At 38.9% G+C, this 26,923-nt stretch overlaps 1 protein-coding gene across 1 annotated transcript; it reads left to right on the top strand.

Annotated features, from left to right (window-relative positions):
* Positions 1-26,361, top strand: LOC145393431 (peptidyl-prolyl cis-trans isomerase-like). The gene is made up of 2 exons (XM_080267528.1): positions 1-129; positions 25,180-26,361. The coding sequence occupies exons 1-2, from the start codon at positions 58-60 to the stop codon at positions 25,603-25,605; spliced, it is 498 nt and encodes a 165-aa protein (XP_080123654.1). The 5' UTR covers positions 1-57; the 3' UTR covers positions 25,606-26,361.
* Positions 26,362-26,923: the final 562 nt, after the last annotated feature.

Below are 26,923 nucleotides of genomic sequence, written 5' to 3'. Positions count from 1 at the left end.
CACCAACGTGCACCGTCACCGCTCATTGTCTCCGCGGAAAGTCTAGCATCCTGCATCATGGGACAAAACCCAAGAGTCTTCTTTGAGGTTACAGCCAATGGCAAACCACTCGGCAAGATTGTTATGGAGGTTAGTGTGGGGTGACATAACGTAGTTTAGCTAATTTAAAGAAAACATGAGTGTGACAGTTGCTGTCAAAATGCCGGGCGGCACCGCGGACATACTAGTATCCTTATTGCACCATACTGGCAGTTATAACTATAAACATGCATAAATGTTTTGATTATTTTTACAAGAATTATTGTGTATTGGTGTAGTAGACAGTTCCAAGACTTGAGTTATAGCAAAGTTGTGAATTATGAAAAACGAATTTTTTAAAGTTGTTACATGCCTTGTTTTTATCAGTACTTTGGTGTATCGCTTGTGCCACGCCGAAAGTTTTTTTTTTTTTTTTTTTTGAAAGGGAAGGCTTGCGTTAGGGAATTGTGCATGGGGACGTAGGGAAGTTAAACAGTGATTGGTATTTAACCGTACCATAACCTGACGTGGTTACCAGCCAATATTATTAGCATATAAACAGTTCCAAGACGAGTTATAGCAAAGTTGAGAATAAATTGTCATGAATAACTGGAATTTTTTCAGTTGTTACATGCCTTGTTTTATCAGTACTTTGGTGTATCGCGTGTGACGCCGATTTTTTTTTTTTTAAGGCTTGTTAGGGAATTGTGCATGGGGACGTGGGGAAGTTAAGCACTGATAGGTATTTAACCGTACCATAATCTGATGTGGTTACCAGCCAATTTTATTAGCATACTTTATTGAGTAAGCTCTACTGGTGCCATAGATACAGGCTTGTATTTTTTAGTAACCATGTATGATGATTTTTAGACGTGGCAGAGGAACTTGACATAATCAGGCAAGGGTAAATTCGTAATTGGTGACTAGAAATAGTGTTACCTCGGCCAAAAAGAGAAGGAGGAATTTTGTCATCCACGTAAGTGTTTCTTGTGTAAAGTTGCTCATGATGGCAGTTTACAAATATAGTAAAACGGACATTTAGGTCATTGGTCAGATTTGCCCAACATTTCTTGTATTAATGTCATCTTAAATATCGGGACCAACTTGCCTAGCCCTGCGCTCCTATGCTCCTCATGGGGCAATGTGGGATTGGATGATGGATGGATGAAAAACCTCTGGCAGGAGCAGACTGAACAAAATGGTGAATATCATTCCATGTAGAAGACTGGGATGCTACACTTATAAAACACTTTTTTTTTTTTTTTTTTATGGGGTGACAGCTGAAGGATGACAGTATGGTAAACTGGACAGCAGCAGAGATCATGGGAGTAAATATTGATGAATGGATGTTGGATATGCTGTGTTTATGGAAAAAGAACTTGTTCAAGATGAAGTAGCAGAAGGGGCCTAGGTAGGGATGACAAGAGATAAGAGGGGGAGGGGGTAATTTTCTCGGGTGCAGCAGTTCCAACTACTGTATACTTTAGTAACGCAATCTCAGGTAGAGTAATTTTGTTACAGCCACCCACAAAAGTCATGTCCTTTTCTTGAACCCTGAAAATGTGCGAGCAGGTTTGTCGAATGAAGAGAGAAACTTGTTTTGTACTGGATGGAAGGTTTGTCGAAGCTGCAGGAAGACTTGTGTATCTGGGAATAGTGTTAGTGGGGGTTGGGGCTATTGGGGAAGGAGAGGGTGGTTCAGTAGAGGGCGAGTTGTATGCTGCAGTCATGTTATTGTGTAGCTTTTCCTGCTCTTGGCGTTTACTTCTATACAAACATTGGAGATGAAAGGGATAATAAAAACAATTATATATTACCACATGCTAAAAAATACAGTACATAAGAAGAGAGGATAACTGCAGAAGGCCGGTTGGCCCATGCTAGGCAGCTCTTAGAAGAGTAACTGAACTACTAGAATGAGATAAGGATAGCAAAGAAGAAGGCTCTCCCCCGCCCTCCAAACCCTCCAGCCGAAGCCGGCAGGAAAAAGTCAGAACACCACGCAGTACAGAAAAACTGGCGTGGATATTTTACAGGAAAGTGTGAAAGGAGAATAGAGACTATCATAGTGTATCCTGAAAAGGAAAAATTATGAATTAGTATTGGTTATAAGATTTTCTTTTTTTCTATGTCCACCCCTTGTTTGTCATATGCTTATCTAGCATATGCTTGAAACTCTCAATGGAAGAGGCAGCAACTACTTTACTAGGTAGCTTATTCCATTCATCAACTACTGTATTACCAAACCAATTTCTACTTATTTCCTTATTGAAATGGAATTTTTATAGTTTGAAACCATTATTTCTACTTCTATCCTGTATGCTCACTTTAAGTACCATGCTAATATCTCCCTTATTTATACCTTTCATCCACTTAAACACCTCAGTTAAGTCTCCCCTTACTCTATGCTTCTCTAGCAAATGCAGACTTAGTCTTTTCAGTCTGTCTTCATATGAGAGGTTCCGAACATCATGTATCATTTTTGTCATTCTTCTCTGTACATTTTCTAACGAATTAATATCCATTCTTTAGTAAGGACACCAAAATTGTATTGCGTAATCTAAATGTGGCTTTACTAATGCTAGATAAAGTTTCAGTATTACTTTTGATGATCTATTGCTCACGCTTCTCAAAATAAATCCTAGGACCCTATTTGTTTTTCTCGCATTAATACACTGTTGCCGTGGTTTAAGGTCGTTACTAACCATAACTCTTAGATCCCTCTCACATTCCGATTTGCTAATTTCTTTGTTATCTAAACTGTATTTAGTGTCTCCAATGGTCTTGCCTACGTTAAGTGCTTTACATTTTTCAACGTTAAATTCTATTTGCCAAGTTTTAGACCATTTGGACAATGTATCGAGGTCTTTTTGTAAGTTATGGCAATCGTCAGTCGAGTTAATGATGTGCCCTATTTTTGTTTTGTCGGCAAATTTGCTGATGCTGCTATTGACTCCAAAGACTAGATCATATATGTATATAATAAATAATAAGGGACCGAGTACTGAACCCTGTGGTACACTGCTAGTTACTAATCCCCAATCCAATTTAGTTCCATTTATCAATACTCTCTGCTTTTGTCCATTCAGCCAGGATTCTATCCATTTTAAGATATCGCCATCTATACCGTGTGCTCAAACCTTTCTAACTAACCTTTTGTGTGGGATCCTATCAAAAGCTTTACTAAAGTCCAAATAACATCGTAAGCTTTATCGCTATCTACTGCCTCATAGACCTCCGAGTAGGATGACAACGTTTGTGAGGCAGGATCGTCCTTGCCTGAATCCGTGCTGACTTTTGTTTATAAGTTTAAATCTTTCTAAGTGTTCTCTAATCTTATTTGCCAAAATTGACTCTAACATTTTTCCTACTATTGATGTTAGACTTATTGGATGATAATTCGACGCATGTGATTTATCACCCTTTTTAAAGATGGGCACTACGTTTGCGGTCTTCCACGCCTCTGGAACTTCTGAACTTAAAAGAGTCATTAAATAACGTTAAAAGTGGCTGACATAATTCTTCTTTGGTTTCTTTTATAATTTTTGCATATATATCATCCGGACCTGGCGATTTTTGAGGTTTTAACATTAATTTCTTTCAGTACGTCCTCCTTACTAATGGTTATTTTACTAATATTTTCCGTATTCTCATCGTAAATATTTGCTACTTGAGGGAGCAGGTCTAGATTTTCCTTGGTGAATACTGATATGAAATAATTATATAGGATGGAGCACATTTCTTTATCTTCACTGGTAATGTCACCTGATTCTGTTCTGAGTGGTCCTAGCCTATCTTTATTTTTCGCATGGTACATTTGATAAAAACCCTTGGGGTTTTCTGTTGATTCACTAGCAACCTTAATTTCATATCTTCTCTTTGCTTTTCTTATCTCCCTCTTTACCTCTCTATTTAAAATCGCGTACCGGTTACGCAAGTGTTCCTCTCCACGTTTTATTTTTCTGTATATTCCTTTCCTTTGGCCCATGAGAGATTTTAATCTGTTTAACCATTTTGGTTCTGAATTATTCGTTCTGGTTCTGAATTATTTTACAAGTTGCCAATACGCTGTTCAGGAATTTTAGCACCATTAATGTATAGTATATTCCCTAAGGATCATAATGAACTCCCCCATAACCCCATTCGGAAATTGATATTTTTAGAGATAAGGATTTTAATAAAATCCCAAAAATTCATACCTTGAATGTTCACTCGGCCAGTCTGTGTTAAAAATGTATGTGTTAAAAATGTATGTGTTCGTACGCGTGTTTCTCTTCCCTTCGACTGCGCATGCACCTCGTAGTTATGTATCTGCTACTCATGGGCCTACTTTAGGTCACGTGATGGTATTGTGCCAATCAAGTTGAACTGCGATCTTTGATTCCTTGTGGATGGAAAATTCAAATCCTTCTCAGTATGGCCTCTGAAGAAGAAAGACGTGCTTATTTGCAGGTGATTAGGCGTTTCTACTTGGAACCTGAGGAGGCTTTTGAGTTTCTTAGAAGACACGGTATTACCTTCAGAAGTTTATTGCCCAGACTGTCAGGAACCCTGTAAATTTAGAAAAGACAGACAACAGTGGTACTGTGGTCGGTACAAAAAGTACGCAAAAACCAAGAAACGGTTACAGTGTATTTTTTGTTTCTGACTACAAAGGAACTTTTTTGGACAACACACACCTTCCTGATTGGCAAATTATATTGTTCATAAGCCATTGGATTCAAAAGTTCTGGAACACGACGTTATCACGTGTTTGAAGTGGTCGACAAAAACGAGTGTGGACTGGCAAATAGGACAATGATGACCCAGACGACCCTTGTCCTGGACCATCGTATCTCTAGGGTAAGCATTCCCCTAGGATAGGTTATGTATGTTGGGTTAGGGTTGGTTAGGTTTAGTGTGTTTGGTGAGGTTGTGTTAAGTATTCCTCTAGGGTAGGTTAGGTTTAGTGTGTTTGGTAAGGTTACGTTACGTATGCTTGGTTAGGTTTTGTCTGTTCCGTTACGTTAACCGGTGGTGCAGTGTATTTTTCTGGTGGTTTTTGATGCGATTTGAGTTTTTTACTTCATTTTTTTTTTCGGAAAATGCTTAATTTCACCTACTTGTCCAATCAAAGTTCATGATTGGAAAAAGAGTGGAAATGAGGCATTGCTGACAAAATTGAAGGTCAGAAACATTCAACTCACATAAAAAACTACCAGAAAACTACAAAACACAACGTGGGAGGTGTATTGGCAACTTGTAAAAATTTACCAAAAATACATGCATCAAAAAAATTGAGTTGAGCTGCGACAGGGAGGTTCCTCCTGCCCTCTCTGCACACCCCATGTCCACCATAATGCTGTCTTGATTCCTACCAACTGACTTCTTTTCCTTGGGCAGCTTTATAGCATAGTTGACAAAACATTATGGCAAAGAAAACATTGCCTTGTCGGTTCACATGTCTAATATGGGACGATATAGCATAACTTTATTTTGGGGCGACATTGAAACCTTTACAGTAGTTAAGTGTCAAACCACCTACGAGTATTAACCAGAAACAATGGAGTTTGGTGATGATGGAGAATCTAAACTCGGGTATAGACCCAGAATATTTTTGGTATATAAAGAAAATGACCAAGGGTTGAATTATGACAAAGACCTATCCGTGCTATATATCTAATGATCTGACCGTGAACAACAGTACTGTATATTATAACTGTAAACTGTAAACTTGAGTAAATGGCGAGATTACAAACTGTTTTCTTATTCCTTTTTGTTTGGGGGAAGATTAGTAAAGAGATTAGTGTATGAACACTTAACACTATGAACAATTAAATGCTGTTTAACTTATAGTGCGAGTACATGACTAATGCATTTTGGACCATAATGTCACAATTTGCCGTTTAGGTTATGTCTCTGTACTAAATGGGAAGCAACATAATTTTGGGTGGTTTGTAGTGGCAGGTGGTGGTGACCATCATCCACTCACTTGATGTAGTGCTGTCTACTTTATCCTTAGCCTTTATCATTCTTTTTCTGTTCCTGCCCTCCTCTTCTTATTTCTCTCATCTCTCCTGTCACTCTGTATTGCTTTTCTTTACAGGTGGCTTTACATTGAGTGACAAGCCAAATGGTTTCCTGTTAAGCCAAGAATCCATTTACAACGCTGGGTGGTAACTGTATAACCAAACCATACATGCTCCCTACGTGTCAACAAGTGGGTTGGTGGAGGGTTAGTGCCGCTCCCCGTAAAACAACTCAAAGTCAAATGGCCGCCCCTTATGGGATTATTGTGTCTGGCAATAGATAGATAGTTTCCTTAAGCAGTGCATGGGGGATATTAAATATCTGCCAGCAAAACATTACTTCTTACTAATCAGCAGTGTGGAACACTGAAAGCTTGATTGTCTACATGTTTGTGCCACACTAATCGTATGAAATGAATCGATAATTGACAGCCATGGCTCCCTTACTTCGTGCCCTTCTCTGACAATAATTGTGGTGCTTACACCTTACTTGACCATGCTTTCTGACGCTGCGACATGGCTGTTGTCTTTAACCGAGTTTAGGCTTCCCACCGTTGCCAACCTCCAGTGTTTCTGGTTGATAAGTGGCTTGACATTTTCTTTACAGTAAAGGTTTCAGATGTTGCCCCCAAATAAAGTTCTGCTACATCGTCTCTTATTACAGACATATGAACCAACAAGGCAATGTTTTCTCAGTTTTGTCAATTATGTGCTATAAAGATGCCCAAGGAAAAGGAGTCAGTTGGTAGAAATCAAGACAGTATTATGGTGGACGGGGAGTGTGTGGAGAGGGTAGGAGGAACATCCCTGTCGCAGCTCAGCTCGATTTTATAGAAGCAGATTGTCTGTTTTAGCATGTGGTAATATACTTTTCATTATCCCTTGATGTCTCCAAGAGCAGGAAAAGCTACACAATGACATGACTGCAGCAAACAACTCGCCCACTACTGTGCCACCCCCTCCTTCCCCAATATGCTACCCCCAACCCCCTCTGACACTGTTCCCATTTATACGCCTGGGTCTCCCTGCTGCTTCGACAAATCTGCTCGAACATTTATGGGGTTCGAGAAAAGGACACGACTTTTGTGGGTGACTGTACATATGCAACACAGTTACCCTAAATGTTACCTTTGACTGCAAGACATATTTGGAAGAAAAACAGTTTCCCCATTTTGTAGTATTTTAAGAAGCAGTCAGGTTGCCCACATCAGTGTGTTTACTGATAATTGACTGGCTGTTGTTTTTACCAACCGTTGCTCTGACTAGACGAGGCATTATATCAAACATACTCAAATGTGTGCAAGAAGGAAAACTAGTAACCAGGTCAGAGCTGTGGGAAAATGATTTAACCAAACCTAAATCTAGCTTTTGACAGTCAGCTTTCAAGTTATGTGATAACATTGGATATGGCCAACTACTGGTAAGACATTAGTGGAATATGTATGCATCCTGAATCCTCATTTATAGTGTTTCTAACAAATGAGCTACTTGAGCATGTGGAGTTATGTGAGGAGAGGCTGACATGAGGAAGTGAAGTAGTGTTGTGATGTGGATGTGAGGGCATTAGGCGTAATACATTGAGATGGTTTGGCCATGTGGAGAGCGAGAGACAAATGAGAAGAGTAAAGTGGAGGGGGGTAGATGGAGGGATGGATTGGGGAGGTAGGTATATGAGAAAGTTGGGGGGAGGGTAGTGAAATGACAGGGGACAGGATGACATGGCAATTATGTTGTGGCCACCCTTTATGGGATTAAGGCATCTGGCAATAGATAAACTGACAAATGCTATTTCCACAGGATTTGGGCATCATAGTTGATACAATATGAAGTAGTTTCCGCAAAATCTGTGATAGATGAAAAACGATAGAATCTCCCAGTCATAAAATTGCCCAATTTATGGGAGCTCCTGCAGTTTGTCTGGCTTGTGTATTGTGCAGTTACATTTATTGAGCGTTGAATTACCAAATCGTCACTTTTATTTGGAAAATATTGCCGTGTATTGTGCAGTTACATTTATTGAGCGTTGAATTACCAAATCGTCACTTTTATTTGGAAAATATTGCCATTTCTATCCCCTAGGGTCATAAACCTAATATGAAATCTTGTAAATAAATTTACCTTAATTATTGTATAATTCTAGATAGCAGTATTGTTCCCACAATCTTTCTCAGTCATTTGAAGCAGAGGAGGTGAGTAAATAGATACTGTACAAAGGAGTAAACAGTTTTTCTATCAACTGCCTCACTTTTACACTTCTCTCCGCATCATTTTTCATCAAATAATTTTATCAATTTTCATTTTTTTTTTAATATATAGACCAGTGTAGATCTGGTATGAAAAGTAATATTGGATGAGATTTTATTGCAAAGATAAATTACCTTACCTGTATAACTAGAAGTAATATAATAGAGTTATGTCTTGGCCCTGACCATGGCATAACAAGGACAGTTGATGGGCATTGTGTGAATGTGCTAAATTACTAACACTAGCATCTTTCAAAATCATGTGTAACAGTAGCTGGATAGTGAAGCAGCAGTAGGTGGTTGGTGACCAGTGGTTAATTGCAGGTGCAGTATTAATGTTTTCTAGGTTCAATAATAGGTTAGTTAGGGAAGTTAATACTTGCTTTCCAGGGAAAATCTTGCTGTCAAATTACCTCACATGGAGAAAAATCTTGACAAATATCTAACCTTATCTAACCTGTAGAGTTATTGGTACAGTAATTACCAAATGGGTGCAGTGATTCCACTTATAACAAACTGACGATCTTGAGTAATTTTGGTACATATCTAGGCTAAGCAATGCAGGTATTGTTCCACTGTGAGTGCAAGAAGTGATTGGAAGAAGACAAAATACTGTATACCTACAGTATTTTGGGGTATTTAAGGAAACAACCAGGTTGCCTTCGGCACTGCCTATCGACGATCTCTGACTGGCCGCATTCAATTGACTTTGGTCGCATTGTTTACCAACCATCGTTCCAGCTGGATGTGTCATTGTGTCCTGTGTCAAAGCGTGGGAAACTGAATGATTTAACCTAAACCAAACCAAATCAAACCTAACCTCAATTGCATTTGACAGCCAGCATTCAAATTTAAATGTGCATTAGGAATGTTAACTATGGCTGGCTGCTGGCAGACGTCGGTAGAATCTTTATGCATTCTTAATCCTGATTTATAGTTTTCAGAGGTAAGTTTATAAAAATCCCCAATAGAAAACTTGGGAAGGCCTTGTTTGTTTGGTAAATAATGAATTATAAAACCATGTAAAGAAATAACACATGGATGGCCCTTCATGTGTTTGGTGCAGCTTAGCTGGCTGCATTTTTGGTGGCATGAATCTAGGCCTTCAATGTAAACATGGCATTGTCTTGTATGTTTGTGATAGTTTAACACATACTGTATCACCTTATGGAATTATTTTGGTATAAATGCTTTGTGTTGTACTCACAGAATTTTTATCCAGTGCAGTATTATTTTGTTGCCCATGCGTGAGTATATAAAAAAAGTTATGTACTTATTTTGGTATAAATGCTGTGTGTTGTACTCACAGAATTTTTATCCAGTGCAGTATTATTTTGTTGCCCATCCAAGAGTATATAAAAAAAGTTATGTACTTATTTTGGTATAAATGCTTTGTGTTGTACTCACAGAATTTTTATCCAGTGCAGTATTATTTTGTTGCCCATGCGTGAGTATATAAAAAAAGTTATGTACATAGTACAGTATTAGAAATTTGCAGGGGTTACATTCCCTCATATTCCACATTGTTCATAATGTAAATTTACTCCAGTGTACTGATAATGTATGGCCATTTGCAGCCATTGGATGATACTCAGCATATGACAGCTTCAAAGTTTTCTATCTATTGCCAGACACCATAATGTCGTAAAGGGTGGCCATTTGACTTTGAGTTATTTGTTTTATGGGGAGGGGCACTAACTCCCCACCAACCCACTTGCTGACACGTAGGGATCATGTATGTTTTGGTTATATGGTTACCACCCAGTGTTGTAAGTGTTGTAAATGGTTTCTTGGCTTACAGGAAACCATTTGGCTTGTCACTCAATGTAAAGCCACCTGTAAAGGAAAGAAAAGCAGTAAGTGACAGGAAAGGTGGGAGAAATAGGAAACAAGGAGGGCAGGCACAGAAAAAGAATGATACAGGCTAAGGAAGAAGTAGGCAGCACTACATCAGGTGAGTGGATTCCATTCCCAAAAAACATAACCTATTAAGAACATATCATAGATATGTACTGTACAGTGTAATGCATTACATTAGTGAGTACAGTATACAGTAGAATTAAGGGTAATAGGGGTCATCATTAAAAACATGTATTAAATGAATTTAATTGTAGAGCTGTATTAACCCTTTTGAGGTCTCCTGGCCACTATACAGTAGTGGCTTTCTCGGTAGGGGTCTCCTAACCACTCCCATGGCAGCATATTTAGGCATGAATGAAAACTGTTGCGTGAGGCTGGTGAATGAAATAAGGATACAAGCTGCTCCCCAGACCCCTCTGCATCTACTAGGCATGTGCAGATCACAATATTTTAGTTTACACAGTCTGGGAAGAGCTAATCATGGTGGAGGGTTGGGTTGCATGTATTGATTTTATTATACTGTTAAGATCTGGCAATATTTTTTACTATTTTGGTATCAGTAAGTTCATTTAGCAAAAGAATATTGTTTACAATATATTTTTACTGCTCTGGAGGATACATAGCTCTCACCTCCCTCCTCCCTTTCACATCCCCCTACCCCCACCCCCTTACCTTCCACCGATTCCCCACCCTTCTACCTCCCACTCTTCCACCCTCCAATCCCCCACCAACTACTTCCTCCTCCCTCCTACCTCCCACCGATCCCCCACCCCTCTCCCTCCTCCCTCCTACCTCCCACCGATCCCCCACCCCTCTCCCTCCTCCCTCCTACCTCCCACCGATCCCCCACCCCTCTCCCTCCTACCTCCCACCGATCCCCCACCCCTCTCCCTCCCACCCTCCACTCTCCCTCCAATCCCCCACCCCCTGCCTCAACTGCTGCGTCACAGGCAAGCAACAGATTTCCGCATTGTATGTCTCAATGTTTATTAATTTCCTGGGTGTTAAAGTGTCTTATTGAGGGAAAATATTTACAGATTTATGATTTTAGGATTCTAAGGTTGTTTCTTTAGCCTAGGTGGGGGTGCTCACCATCCACTCACTCGATGTAGTGCTGCTCTCGGGTGTCTTCCCTTTCCCCTCCATTCCTTCCATTCTCTTCTGTCTTTCCTTCATTCTTTCCTTGTCCTTCTGCCTACGTGTGACTTTACACTCCCTCTTCTGTCTTTCTTTCCTTCATTCTTTCCTCTTCCTTCAGCCTGTGGGTGACTCTACACTGAGTGACAAGCCAAATGGTTTCCTGTACATCAGGAAAGCATTTCTATGCTGGGTGGTAACCATATAAACAGATTTTGACGCCTGGTGGTTTTAGTGGGTAATTATTGCGCTCCAATCGGATTGAGCCGGTGAAGGTTTATATCCAAAAGGTGGTTGGGTTGATTGCTCATGTAATACCACCCAGGGATGAGTGAGGCTGGTCACTCTCATCTTAAATGTCAAGACCAACTGCCTAGCCCCGGGCTCCTACACTCCTCATGGGGCAGTGTAGGATTGGATGATGGATGGATGGATGGTTTCTGTAGCCTTTTATACAAGAACCAAGCATTTATTTGTTACCAGGTGGACATATATGTGCAGCGAGTTTTGCCTTTTTCATTGACTAATGATTGTTAGTGTCTCCTTAAATTTTTCTGATTTATATTTCATGAGTCTCTCACATTTCCTGGTTATACTTATAACACTGTCAATTTTGAGAAAAAATTAATATTTGATCACTGTCTCTACTGCTGCCTGTAAGTACACTGAATAATATAGTTAGCAACAGTAAAATAAACATACGTACATACAAATGGCAAGCTCGTAGGCTTACCCCCATGTCCTCACTTCCACAGCCTTGGACGGTACTAAGCAAAATAAGAGCAAAGTAAAATAAATTAGTCAGTAGTAACTAGTAAGTAAGTGATAGTTTTATATGGACCTTGTAACTGTTTAGTGTGTGTGTGTGTGTTTTTTTTTTTTTTTTTTTTTTAAGAAAACTTTCAAGAATCATTCACAAATCACGTGAGATATAATGTACATATATAATTTGCACTGCTTTTTGATGAAAAAAAAAAAAAACATGGAAACAAAGACTGCAATCATGTCGCCTATGCACCAAGAAATCACCTACCCACTGAGACGGCAATACTCACCATGCTACCACACATCACTTGCTACGCAACGTCCTATAATTTTTGCAGCACTTGTATAGTGAGTAGAGCTCTGTTTTATAGGCAGATGTGTATTACTTCTTTGTGCATGAATATGATATTCTTTTCTTCATTTGCAAACCTTGACTTTAAAAAAAAAAAATGTCTCAAACGTGACTTTGGGACCTATTTGAGAACTGAAAGGGTTAATCAGTTTTGGCAACACTTGCAACATGAATTCTTAGTTTGAATTTGTCATTGACATAAAGCAGCAACTACGCCTAATTTTCCACAAATTGTGCTGAAAGGTAAATTTACTCTAGTGTACTGATACTGTATAGCCATTTGCAGTCATTTTATGATACACAGCATATGACTAACAACTTAAAAGCTTTCCCTTCCCTAAAAATATAAACCTGTTAAGAATACATAAGTATGTACGGTACAGTGTAATAGATCGGCAATAAGTATACAATTGAATTAAAGGTAATTGTGCTCATCATTCCAAACATGTATGTGATTATATACATTAATCCAACAGATGCTACACTTGCAGTGTGAATTCTTACTCAGTTTGAATTTGTTAGACAAAAAGTGGCAACTAGGCCCATGTCTGGTCAACCATAAATTATGAATCCTCAGACTTATTGATATGTATTTATTGTAGTGATGTACCGTTCCTTACTGTATTATTTTGTACTTCAGTACCATGATGCACCTGGAGCATCTTGGCAGTCTTAAGCCCCTGTCACACACGCGACTCAAGGGCCGACCGCGGTGAGACTCAAGGTTGTGTCCTAGTTGGCTTCCACACCTCCTGACTGGCCCCAAATCTGCTCTGCTCATGACTGCCTAACGATTGCGTCTGGACTGCTGCACGACCTGTCGTGACGTCCTCAAGAACGCGACATGATCACGAGGCGACCGCGAGGTGACGGAGCTACGAGTCTTCAAATTTGAAATTTAATGAATTTTTGTTAGCCACGACCATGATATGACCGCCCACAAACATAAGACGACTGCGTGACGCATTTGGAGAATGCACCCCAACACCCCCACATCCCCCCATGACCGACCCATGGGGCGGGGTATCACATTTAGACCACCAATGACATCGAGTGAGGGGCAGGGCATCACACCTAGACCACCAGTGACACCCAACATGGGGCGGGGCATCACACCTGAACCACCAATGACACCCAGTGTGGGGTAGGGCATCACACCTAGACCACCAGTGACACCCAGCGCATCACCATGGACCTCTCCTGTGTCTAGTCAGTTGATGAGGTACACGCATTCATAACGGATTTTTTGTCAGCGAAAGTATCACGACATGCAACGACCGTATCACAACGCATCCAATTGATCTAAGACTGCTTCACAACCAACATACGACACGCCCGACTACGAAGCAACTGTGACCTGACTTTTGGCAAGTCGTGAGGCAGCCACGATTTTTTAACGCACGCGTTAAAAATTTGTGACGCTCGAGGAGTCGTCCAAGAGGCTCACGACCGCCCTCCAGAGTCCGGGCTTTGTCAGAGAATCAAGGATGACCGATGACAAAAGCCGTTACAACCTTAAGTTGTACCGCGGTCGGGCCTTGAGTTGCGTATGTGTGATGGGCTTTAGGGCCAGGCCATGACAGTCATCAAATATATTCTCTTAGAGAAGGCTGGGAGGGTGGTACTGGCTACAAGATGTTCTGAGTAAATCCAGGATTGCTCACCTAACCATATTTTAGCTCCTCTTTGCCATATATATAACACACACAGTACAATCCCTGATATCTGGTAGGCAGACAACTGGGATTATCAGACAACCGTGAAAACTTACAGATTGGCAACTGTATAAATACAAATGAGGCTTTTAGTCAGATAAGGACGTATGTGCCAAATCTGTGTTTTGAGATAGTGTTAAAAATTTAAGTTGTAACTAAAATAGGTCTCGCCTAAGTTTGCGGCTGTGGTGTGGCCCGCACCTGTGTACAATGGTGCCACGTTTCCCCAACTTGCGATGTGAAACGGAAGCTATTTATGTACAAGGCAACACAAATACGATAAATTCAGATGAATAAAACTTACACTTGTGTTTTTTGATGGATGAATCAACAGTAATCTTATGCATAAAATATTTATACAGTAACACAGAAACATGGCATACATATTGTACAGTGTTGCGTAAAGAAATTGTAGTCACTTTTAATGTTTTTTAGCGTAGTTTTAGGGTGAGTAATAATCTTACAGTTATGGACATAAGAGAATGAGCCTGGAAAAAGAAGAAATATGCCAATATCCAAAGTAAAAGAAATAATTCATATAATTCTTGTGAGTGGCAATACTGACACACCCAGTCTGGCCTAAGGTAAAATATGTACCTCCATAGACCCAAGCATAGCTTGTACAGGTGTTGCTAGGGAAAAATGCTCACATTTACTGGCTTCTACCGTAATTTTAAGGGCGAGGAATAGTCACATTTATAATCATAAGCTAATATGTAGGACAAAATAGTAGGCATATGCCAATACTGAAGTAAAAAAAAAAACCATTATTCACTCGCGAGTGGCAACACTTCCACACCCAGTCGGTGGCCTTGATCTCAGGGGTGGTGTGGAAATGATGTTAGATTTACAATATATACAATATTATGTAAAAGAAAATATCCAAAATGTCTCTTGCAATAAAAGAGAGAGAGAGAGAGAGGGGCAAGGAGACGGGTGGTGGTGGTGGAGGCATTGTCAGGCTGAGAGAGAGATGGAGGAAGGGGAAAGAGAATGAATGAATGAATGAAAATCAATCATGGTACTGCAATAACGGGTCATCTGTGGCCGTATACAAAAAATGATAAATATCACTAAATATAACAAAACCAAATTAACAAATGAAAGCACAATTATAAATAACTTATAAAAGAATCAAAAGTACTCAGGGTGGCTCACATCTCCCGCCAGGAGAGAGAGAGAGAGAGATGGAGGAAGGGGAAAGAGAATGAATGAATGAAAATCAATCATGGTACTGCAATAACGGGTCATCTGTGGCCGTATACAAAAAATTATAAATATCACTAAATATAACAAAACCAAATTAACAAATGAAAGCACAATTATAAATAACTTATAAAAGAATCAAAAGTACTCAGGGTGGCTCACATCTCCCGCCAGGAGAGAGAGAGAGAGATAACGGTATAGAGAACGTGGCAACACTGTACACAGGTGCGGGCCACACCACAGCTGCTAACTTAGGCGAGTCCTACTGTAGTTAACCAGTTACCTGATTTCAATAAACTATGTATCAAAAAGTAGAGGTGATAAAATACTTTATGATATAAGAATAAGATACAAAATATGATACACAAAATACTGTTTATCAGTTTACAATGCTGTTGAGTTATTAACCCTATACCATAGTACCTCAGTAGGAAAATTTGATTCCTTTTCTTTCTGCCTATGGATTACTACACTCCCTCTTCTCTCTCCTTCACTCTTTCCTCTTCCCTCTGCTTGTGGGTGACTACACTGAGTGACAAGCAAAATGGTTTCTTGTTCACCAGGAAATCATTTACTACACTGAGTGGTAACCATACAACCAAATTATGGTGCCTGGTGGTTTAGTGAGTACAGTAATTAACCCCTCCATGGCCGCCGGTGTCAAATGACGTTTAGCCGATAAATGGCCGCAGGTGTCGTGTGAGTGTCGCCTATAAAAGACCGCGGAAATTTTTGGAAAGTGAATGAACGTTCTGAACGTCTTCAGACTGACGTACACTACACCCCCATACATCCCACCGAGCAGTTCAGAGTGTGCTGCTGTGATGAGCGGATTTTTTATTTTTTTCACTCGTGGCCATGCCTAAACATGGACAGCTGCATTATCTTGACCCAGACAAAAAATATCTTTGTTCTCCCCTGCAAAACACACAATCATTCTCTTTACGATTTTGAAAAATAAAGGCATAATCAAAAATGACATGATGATAAGAGAAAAATACATTTTTGTCTTGGTATCTTTACCTATTTGCTCAGGTTTGTTGTACTGGTTTGGATCATTTGATGCAGTGCGATTTGTAAAATATTGGGAAAACTTCTGGGAAGTGAACAGACATCTGGGACATGAGACTGACCTCCATTTCATGCTCACACCTCATTTGTCAGTTCAGCACCTGCTACCGTGATGAGTGGATGTACCATTTTTTCGCTCTTGGCCATGCCTTAACCCGTACAGCGTCGCGGTGGTATATATACCACCTGAGCTCCCAGTGACTAGAGCGTCGCGGTGGTATATATACCACCTCATATTCGCGCACTTGTAGTAAGTCTTTACATGTCGTGACAGTGTGAACGCGACCTTCTATGAACACCATTGTTTCATTCCACTGTCTCACTGTACAACCTGACCCCTCCAGGCCTCCCTTACCCCCTCCTTGGCCTACCTAGGCCATCACTCTGAGTTGAGCTTTTACGCTGTCAAGATGTCTCAAGCTCGTCGATCCGGTCTCTCCCAAGAAGAAATAGACAAAGCTCTAGACGATACTGTATCGTCTAAGATGAGTGAAAGTGGTATATGCTGATAGCGATGCATCATTAGCGGGTAGTGATAGTGAGGATGAGTATTTACCTCCTAATAACGAAAGTGAAACATCAGAATCTAGTGATACTGGCAAACTAGTAGAACTGATGAAAGGTGAAATAACTTTACCAACAGTAACAGGGGTTGTTTATGTAAGCATTGAATACGAAAATGTAAGCCTAGAATTGTCATAACTGCATTTTTATTTTCCCCCACCAAATATATGTAAAATCTCTGAAGTCTACGGGATGGGAATGAAAAGTAAGCATTCTTATATACGAAAAAAAAAAGTATTTCCTTGTGGATTTGAGTGACGATCTGTGAAACTCGTGTGTTTTTTTTTTTTTTTTTTTACCTATTTATTAGTATTCCTTTTTTCCAAATACCTTACTTTTCTGTTACAGTAACTTTTCTCTAATTTCTATACCTTTCATCTGCATTTTATGTTACATTTTTCTGCCTACAATATATAATATATCAAGATATGTATATTTTGTGAATAGTTTAGTCTATTGTAAGTATTTTGGTATCTTAGACATGTGTAGTAAATGGATAAGGCTTACGAAAATTGTTGACTAGCCGCGACCGAATTACGTAAGGGCTGTAAAACTCTATGGGGGGGGAAAATGTAATTTTCGGCAATGCCCGACATGGGAAAAAAAAACAATCTTCGAGTTGAAAACGAACGTTTTCATGAATGAAACTCATGTTTTTTCAGCATTTCTGACCCATCTAGCCAATAAAAATTTTTTCCATAGTCCCGACGCTGGGCGTGTACATATAAGCCAAATCGGCCGACGCTGTACGGGTTAACACACACAGTTATACCCATTATCTCAAACCAGACAGAAAATATCATCATTCTTCTCTCTTGCAAAACACATGCAACCACCCTGTTTACGATAATAAGTAAAAATAGGCATAAAAAAGATGAAAATAAAAGTTAAATTAATTTTTGTTTGGTATCTTTACCTATTTGCTCAGGTTTGTTGTAGTGTTTTGAATCATTTTACATATTTTTTGCCTTTTACAAGCATAACAGGAAAGTTTTCCATGTTCACATGATGCTCTCGTGGGTGGAAAGGCCTACCTTCCCTTGTAATCAGCTCATGTGAGGTGCGAATGGCAGGTCATCTTGCATTTCAACCCATACTGTCCAGCCTGTACATTCAAAGGATGACGTTTATCTCATTTAGGTCTGAAAACAGAAACTCTCGCCTCCCTTTTCCAAGAAACTCCACCACCCCGACTGCACAAATAAGTCATTACTGTACTAGCATAAACACACTAAACGCCAAAAAATGCAAAATAAATATAAAATGTAATTTTTTAAATTATGTACTGAAAAACTTCAAAATACGCATATCTAGTTATTTCACACCTTTTCAGTAACACTGCCTGGCCGTCCTTCGAGTACCCGGAATTTTCCACTAAATCTCCAATTTTCCTTATTAACCGTCATAAGGATGGTTCTCCATAGGGTTTTCTGCCTGTTTCATAGTGCCACTATGCCTCGTAGGTGTGCAGGAAAAAAATAGCTTTCTGATTTCCTGTAATCACTTCTTGCATCAATTCCCTCTACTACAGCATTTATATTTGCACTTGACATCATGATTACGGGCAATTGTACCTTGAGTTGTAAGTGCTCTGGCTGTTTCACACAGTATGGTTGAGTATGAGGTACCTGTAATTACTTGTACTGAAATTAACTAATTTGTATTAATCAGGGGCGTCATGAAAATATTACAACTTACATTTTCTTTGTCATCACAGATACAGTATGCTAATTCTCACACAATCGACCCTTAATTCTACTGATCTCAAGTCAACAGATTTCAGAAGCAACAGACAATATCTGCTGGCAGTGAATTGCTCTGGACACTGGTTATTTGTCATTTATTTGAAAGTTTGTCTGGTAGGCCAGTAGGTGGCAGTGCAAGACGATAGACATTTCTCACCAAGAAACTCAGAATAAATACGATTCTGAGTCCTGTACGTAGTGTATGTAAATACTTTAAGGTATGCGTTAAAAGCAACTACTGTACTGTAATTTTTTTTTTTTCTTCTTCTTCTTTACAGGTACATCTTTTTTCATTTCTAAATGCATACAATATTTCTCTTTACACGTACAAAAATAAATGAAGCTGTAGTTGAACATAAAAAATTACAGTAACACAGTACTGTACTGTATTGCACTGCACAGTACACCATGAAGCAAGTTTTAATACTGTATATCTTTTTTCATTTTCAACTACATACACTGTTTCTCTTTACAGTTACAAAAATAAATGATACTGTACTGTGGTTGAACATAAAGTACTGGAACACAATACTGTACTGTACTGTACTGCACAGTACACCATGAAGCAACTTATGTAATTGGTCCATTGAAAACTGGGTATTGTGAGGTAAACTAGTCCGCAATAGCAACGGTGCACTGCTTCTTCGATACCATTGTACTGTGTGTGTGTGTGTATATATATATATATATATATATATAAATACACACACACACACACACACACACACAGTAGAACCCCATAATTGCTGAACTCATAAATATTTCACTTACTAGTGATTTCTTATTTAAAAGAAAAAAAAAAAAAGTTGGAAAAATACAGATAATAAACTGGAGGAATATGAATTGAATTGGTAAGGTCTTTATGCTGAAAGTTGAACGTACATTTAGCGCTCATTCTTTTGCTCACTTTTGTGTGTGTATGGGAGAGAGATTATTGATTCAAACAAATGTATTCCATTAACCCCATACTAACCTCTGGCAGTGAACAACCCTTACAGTATGGGTGTCAGTGACGTTGTGTTTGCGCGGGCTATATAAAAGAACTGTGACCTGTAATAGGAAGGAACGAATTCACTGGTATGTTTACATGACTCTACGCTGCCCTCCCAAGCAGTCAGGTGGTAATTTAATCTCAGATGTTTTTGCCCATACGGTACATGCACCATAATTTTATGAATTCCTCTGTTAATCATAGCGAATCACAAGATGGGTTTAGGAAGCTTATAAACACATTGCTAGGTGTGCCAGATGATTCTCTTCACATCTTTAAGAAAAACTGATTTTGTAACTTAAAAAATTGTTCCTGGTCTGGCCAGGGCTGCATGCAAATTTCTGAACCCACAGCCATTGAGGGGTTAAGCTGTTAAGCCATGCCTATGATTGTTTCTGGCACAGTGGAAGAAACTACATACTGAAATATGGATTTCGTTTCCCAGTTTCCCAACTGTAGGTTAGGTTAGGTTAGGTTCAGTTATATTATGGTATTATGTACAGTTAAACTAGGTTAGGTAAATTTTAGTTATACACTTAGGACAGTTCTTCCACCATTACTCTGACAAATTAAACGAGTTGTCACAGCCGAACAGCTAAAAACAACAGGGAAACATTTAACAAGGAATGATTGTTTATGGGTAATGCATTACAGTATCAGTGGTTCATAGGCTACACAATTACTGGCACATGTCATTTTCAGGAAGACGTCAAGAGTGGCATATTTCAAGAATTAGTGAGGGGGTTTGGAACGTAACCCTCTCTAATTTGGCGGAGGTTACTGTATACACACACACACACACACACATATATATATATATATATATATATATAGCCCGACGTCCTATATATACGGTATATATATATATATATATATATATATATATAGCCTGACGCCCTATATAAACAATTAACTCTAAGCCATTGGCCACCCCATTTGGGATACATGGCGTCTGGCAATGGATGGATGGATATATATATATATATATAGCCCGACGCCCTATATATACAGTATATATATATATATATATATATATATATATATATATATATAGCCTGACGCCCTATATATACAGTATATATATATATAGCCCGATGCCCTATATATACAGTATATATATATATATATATATATATATAGCCCGGTGCCCTATATATACAGTATATATATATATATATAGCCCGATGCCCTGTATATACAGTATATATATATATATATATAGCCCGATGCCCTGTATATACAGTATATATATATATATATATATATATATATATATATAGCCCGACGCCCTATATATACAGTATATATACATATATATACAGTTGGTGCAATGGAAGTCTGGACCCTCTAATTCGCACCATATATTTGGTAGGATCCAAGAAATATTGTAGGAAAATTCCTGTAGTCAGCGGATTTTTTTTCTGGTGGCTTCTAGCAACTTCACAGGCTTAACACCACATGCTGTGAGTTTATGAGCTCCGTGCCTGCCTGACTTTGGATGGGAAAGCACGTCATATTTTCTTGTCCTGCCTGGCCCTTGTTAATTTCAAAGCTCTCGTTTTCACACCCTCCTTTGCCTTAGTGAATCATTGGAGATGGGTCCCAAGCCTCTAACTGATGTAGAAAAAGCTCGAATTTTAACTATGAGAGAGGAAAATGTAAAAATTAAGGATATTTGTATTCGAACTGGGCGAGGAAAATCTACCGTTATGGCACTCCTAACTAGGGGACTTCAATACAAATATAAATTGGAATACTCTAGATATAAATAGCCAAGAAAGCTGTTGGGACCAAAAGCTCCTGGATCTCGTACAAGAGTTTTTCTTAACGCAACATGTGAGGGAAACCACCAGAAAAAGAGGACTTGATGTACCTTCAGTGCTAGATCTAATATTTTCTAGGCAAGAAAATGATATTGACAGTTTAATATATCACCCTCCACTCGGCAAAAGCGATCATGCAGTACTAAATTATAACTTCAGGATAGCATATGACATAGTAAACAGCAATGACAGTTACAAAGAGCCAAAACTATAAAAAGGGAAATTATCAAGATCTAAAGAAGTATTTCTTAGAAGTTGATTGGGAAAATGAGCTTAGAGGACAAGATTTAAATGCTGTATATAAAAAATTTTGTGAATTTTATGAAATAGGAGTCCAGAAGTACATCCCACAGCACAAAGAAGCAGATAAGAAAATACAGAAATGGTTCAATACAGAATGTAAAAAAAAAAAAGAAAAGAAAAGATGTTTGTTGTGGAATAGATACAGAAGACACAATAGTGAATGGGCGTATAATAATTACAAACAGGCAAGAAACGACTATACAAGAATAAGGAGGGAAGCCCAAAAACAGTTTGAGGAGGATATAATAAATAAAAGTAGTGATCAACCAAAGCTGTTTTACAGCTGTATCAGAAGGAAAACCAAAGTAAAAGATATAATTCAATCCATCACGGACGAGGGAATCACTTATACACAAGAGAAAGATATTAGTTTTTACAGAGGAAAAAAATTTTGAGAGGGACTATGTGGAACACGCATGTCCACACACACTACCAGATATACAAATAGCAGAAAAAGTAATACAGGAGGAGTTAAGTAGATTAGACAGAGGAAAAGCAAGTGGTCCTGATGAAATTTCATGTTGGGTATTACGAGAATGTGCAAAGGAGGTAAGTAAACCATTATTTTTAATTTTCAAGAAATCCTTGAGTCAAGGTAAACTACCTGATATTTGGAAAAAAGCAAATATTGTCCCCTTATTCAAGAAAGGAAATAGACAAAATCCACTCAGCTACCGACCAGTATCACTGACCAGTGTTGTAAGCAAGGTATGAGAAAAACATATAAGAAAAGCTTGGGTAAATCATCTAGAAGAACACAGTATGATAACAGAAAGACAGTTTGGTTTCAGAAAAGGAAAATCATGTGTTACTAATCTGTTGAGCTACTATGACAGAGTAACAAACACAATACAGGAAAGGGAAGGATGGGTGGACACTATCTATTTAGATTTCAAGAAAGCTTTTGACACAGTACCACACCAAAGACTTTTATGGAAACTGTACCATCAAGGAGAAATTCGAGGCAAACTATTTTGTTGGATGCAAGACTTTTTCATAAAAAGAGAAATGAGGACAGTACTAAGAAGAAACTACTCATCATGGAAAGAAGTGACTAGTGGAGTACCACAGGGTTCAGTGCTGGCGCCAATCATGTTTTTAGTGTATATAAATGATATAAACAGTAACACTGGAAATGAGAGTTATCTGAATATGTTTGCAGATGATGCAAAAATACAAAGGAGAATTACTAACAGACTCTTGAAAAGAGCTACAAGAAGAATTAAATAAACTTCATGAATGGAGTAGTACATGGCAAATGGAATTCAATGTGGACAAGCGTCATGTAATCAAGTTTGGTAAAAGTGGAAAAAGACCTGATTGGGATTATAAGTTAGGAAATAAAACCCTATACACATCAGAGAGAGAGAAAGACCTAGGTGTGATTATCAATAACAGACTATCTCCGGCTGACCACATCAGCGAGAAGATACGGAACATGTAAACACTGCTTGCAAATATGAGAATAGCATTCACATACATAAATGAAGACATGCTAAGAAGGTTAATAACATCATTCATTAGACCATCCCTGGAATATGCATCAGTAGTCTGGAGTCCTCATCTCAAAAAGCATATAGACAAGATTGAAAAAGTTCAAAGGGCCGCTACAAGATGGATACCAAGCTTAAGGGACCTAAGCTACGAAGAAAGACTAAATAAACTGAATCTACCAACACTACAGGAGAGAAGGAAAAGAGGTGACATGATAATGCTATATAAGTGCATATCAGGAAAGGAGAAGATAGACATAAATGATTACTTAACATATGGAGAAGCATCAGCAAGAGGACACTGCAAAAAACTGCATAAGAAGAGAGGTGATAAAGACGTAAGGAAATTAAGTTTCCCAAACAGAACAATTGATCAATGGAATGCACTACTGAATGAAATAGTGTGCGCCAATACAATTCACAAATCTAAGGATATGTACGATAAATATGGTTTAAGACACGGAACAGTACGAGCTTGACTCATTCCTGTAAGGATACAATTAGGTAAGAACAATTAGGTAGGTAAGAACACACACACACATACACAGAGTATACCCACACTATCATGGACCAATTTAGGGGAAACTAGATCCGTTAAGCAGATAGTGGGGAGTCCTTCCGAGATGGGATTTCAAGCACGTTTGAAAATAAGTATAATACCATAGTCTAGTACTTAAAATGTTAGCTATACCCATGGTACACATTAGCTATACCCATGGTACACAAACTTGGACAATAATTTTTGCACTTTGCAGATTATTTACATGCTGGTCATTGCACTTCTTGACCAGAGCATTACTGTAGTCTGTTGTTATGACTAATAACGATATTCAGAGGACAATTTCAGGCCAGGTTGGAGTTAAAAGGGTAGGAAACAAATGTATTTTAACCCATTGTGCCCTTTTTAATGGACGTTGTGTGTGCCGATGAAAGTTCGTTGGGCTTCGTGATGTCTGTATTGTAACTGGAAGAGAGGTTTATGGCTATGCATGTTAAATAGTTCATAGCAACTGAACCGTCCTTAAAAAAAAAAAAAAAAATCTCTGAAAGATGGTCTGTGTTGGCATGACACAAGCACAAGGAAATTAGAATATCCCCCTGCCCACCCATTATGTGCACTAACTTTTCCTTTTTTCTGTGTATCAGACAGTAGTTACTAGAAGTGTGTATGGGTAGGGTGCCATAATTAATATTAAAATCAGTCTTCCCTAACAGTTAGTTTGTACTGTTAAGAATTCATATTTACTTGTATGGTGGTTAATGAATAGTACTGCATTATCATTAATCGTCTAAACTATAGTCACGGCGCGCTACTCTGAGGTTGTTGTTATCGTGCCCTGGCAACCTACCATTCAAAAGTGTCTGATTTCGTGTATAATATGAGACGCATGTGATTCGTGTATTATAATATGTTCATGTATAATATGAGACGCATGTGGTTCGTGTATAATATTATTCGTGTATAATATATTTTTGTATAATATGATTTGTGTGTAATGATACAAAATCAGATGCACTTTTGAATGGTAGGTTGCCAGGGTACGATAATGACAACCTCAGACTCAAGCGCCGCAAGTATAGTATTGCCTCATCAGGAGCCCAGGTGTCCTTGGCTAGGGCACTCAGTCCAAACATTTAGGGAGAATAACCAATTGCTTGCACTTTGGTGGTATGGAAAAAAAATTCAATCAACCCTTAAGAAACAGGCTCAGACCACCTGAGTGCTGCTTTGGAAACCAGCCCTTTTGGGCCACATGTAGTTGGAGTCCTTTAACTCAAACCACCAGGCATGAGTTTTTGTTAATAATATTGTTATTCAGGGGCATAGATCCTTATTAAGATTTGCTTATTTAAATGATTTTAATGTGTTGCATTACCCCCACAGCTACGTGCAGATGTAGTGCCCAAGACTGCCGAAAACTTCCGTGCCCTGTGTACAGGAGAGAAAGGCTTTGGGTACAAAGGGTGCACATTCCATCGTGTTATCCCCAACTTCATGTGTCAGGGTGGTGACTTCACTCATGGCAATGGCACAGGAGGGAAGTCCATCTATGGCCCAAAGTTTGCTGATGAGAATTTCACCCTGAAGCACACTGGCCCTGGAATCTTGTCCATGGCTAATGCTGGTCCCAACACCAACGGGTCCCAGTTCTTCCTTTGCACTGTGAAGACTGCATGGCTCGATGGGAAGCATGTAGTGTTCGGGAGTGTAGTGGAAGGTATGGATGTCGTGCGTCAAGTTGAAGGCTACGGCAACTCCAGCGGTTCTACTTCAGCCAAGATTGTCATTGCCAATTCTGGACAGTGTTAACATTCCTCACACCTCAATTCCCAACAGTTTCAGTCTAGCCTCAGTAGCTTGGGATGTAGTGGGCACATAACCCCCTTTCCCCACTCTGCTTAGTTAGTGCTAGAAGAACATCATTGTATTGATATATGAATGGGTGGGAACTTGCCAGCCCTGCTACCAGTTGTCACAAGTGGGCTGAAATGATGATCCCATGTATTTATCAGCACCCCACTCAAAAACTGGCCCCTTGTACTGTGGAAGATGTGCTTCAAGAATTTACCTTGCATAAATCATGTAGACTGGTGTGGCTGCTTTTAAAATTTAAGCTCATATTTGGACAAAGAACATTTTGAAAAGCCATGAGTTATACATAGGAAATGCATGTATTCCATGTAGACAGCCAGATAAAAAAGAAGCCAGTATGATGATCTTTGTGAATAGCATACTGTATGTACACATTTGCCTCCACTAACAAAGTACAATGATCATTGTTTATCTTCCTTTGTACGTACTGTAGTCAGGCAGTGATCAGCAAGTAAGTGCAAAAGTAGTTTGTATGGAGCATGAGCAAATAGTCCTTAAAAGGGAACAGTGAGCCTTCTCCACACTTGTGACATCTCGTTGCTTAGTTCCCATATCCCTCATTGGATAAAATTTTGTTGATCTTGTTCTTTCCTGCCAGGATTATTTACATTTTCATTGTATATGAATGTTGACGCAGGCTGATATTCAGTGTTTGTCGTCTCCTCACTTATCATCAGTAAATCATGAAATTTATCAGTTTTATTTTTTTCCTTCAAGTATTGCAGTACAGAATTTGGCATGAAGATTTTTAATGGAATCTGAAGTTATTTTTCAGTGAAATGGGTGTGTATTAACATAGTGTTCTTGAATTTGTACCACACCCGTAAACATTCAAATTATTAGCTTAAATGAGCATTTACTTTATTTTTCTGGAATTCAACAGCACAGTAAAATGAACTTTGGTATAGCTGAATCAAAGATAACCAACTAGTAGACCTGATGCTGTGCGTACTCTTAATTTCACAATAATGAGAGTTGGCTAAGGATTGAAGTAGATGAGTTACATGTATATTTAGACATGTTAAGGGTTTGACATTTTTTACTTATTGAAATAATAACTACCCAGCACATGAAATGTATTCTGCAGGTGTAAGAAAGAGGGGTTTGAAGCAATGATCGTGGAAACTAGTGGTTATGTATTCAATTATGCTGGGCATGCAGTTGAGTGTCTGGATCCTTCCTCACTCAGTCATTATTATTGCTCAGCCCTGGTCAGTCTGATTGAGCAGCCACTGATTGCCAGTAGACTAAGCAA

This window comes from Coenobita brevimanus, chromosome 24 (genome assembly GCF_032717465.1).
Source record: "Coenobita brevimanus isolate Jiangsu-jjx chromosome 24, ASM3271746v2, whole genome shotgun sequence".
Classification (NCBI taxonomy): Eukaryota; Metazoa; Arthropoda; class Malacostraca; order Decapoda; family Coenobitidae; genus Coenobita; species Coenobita brevimanus.
The sequence above is the reverse complement of the archived record's forward strand: the minus strand, read 5'-3'. Positions and strand labels throughout refer to the sequence as shown.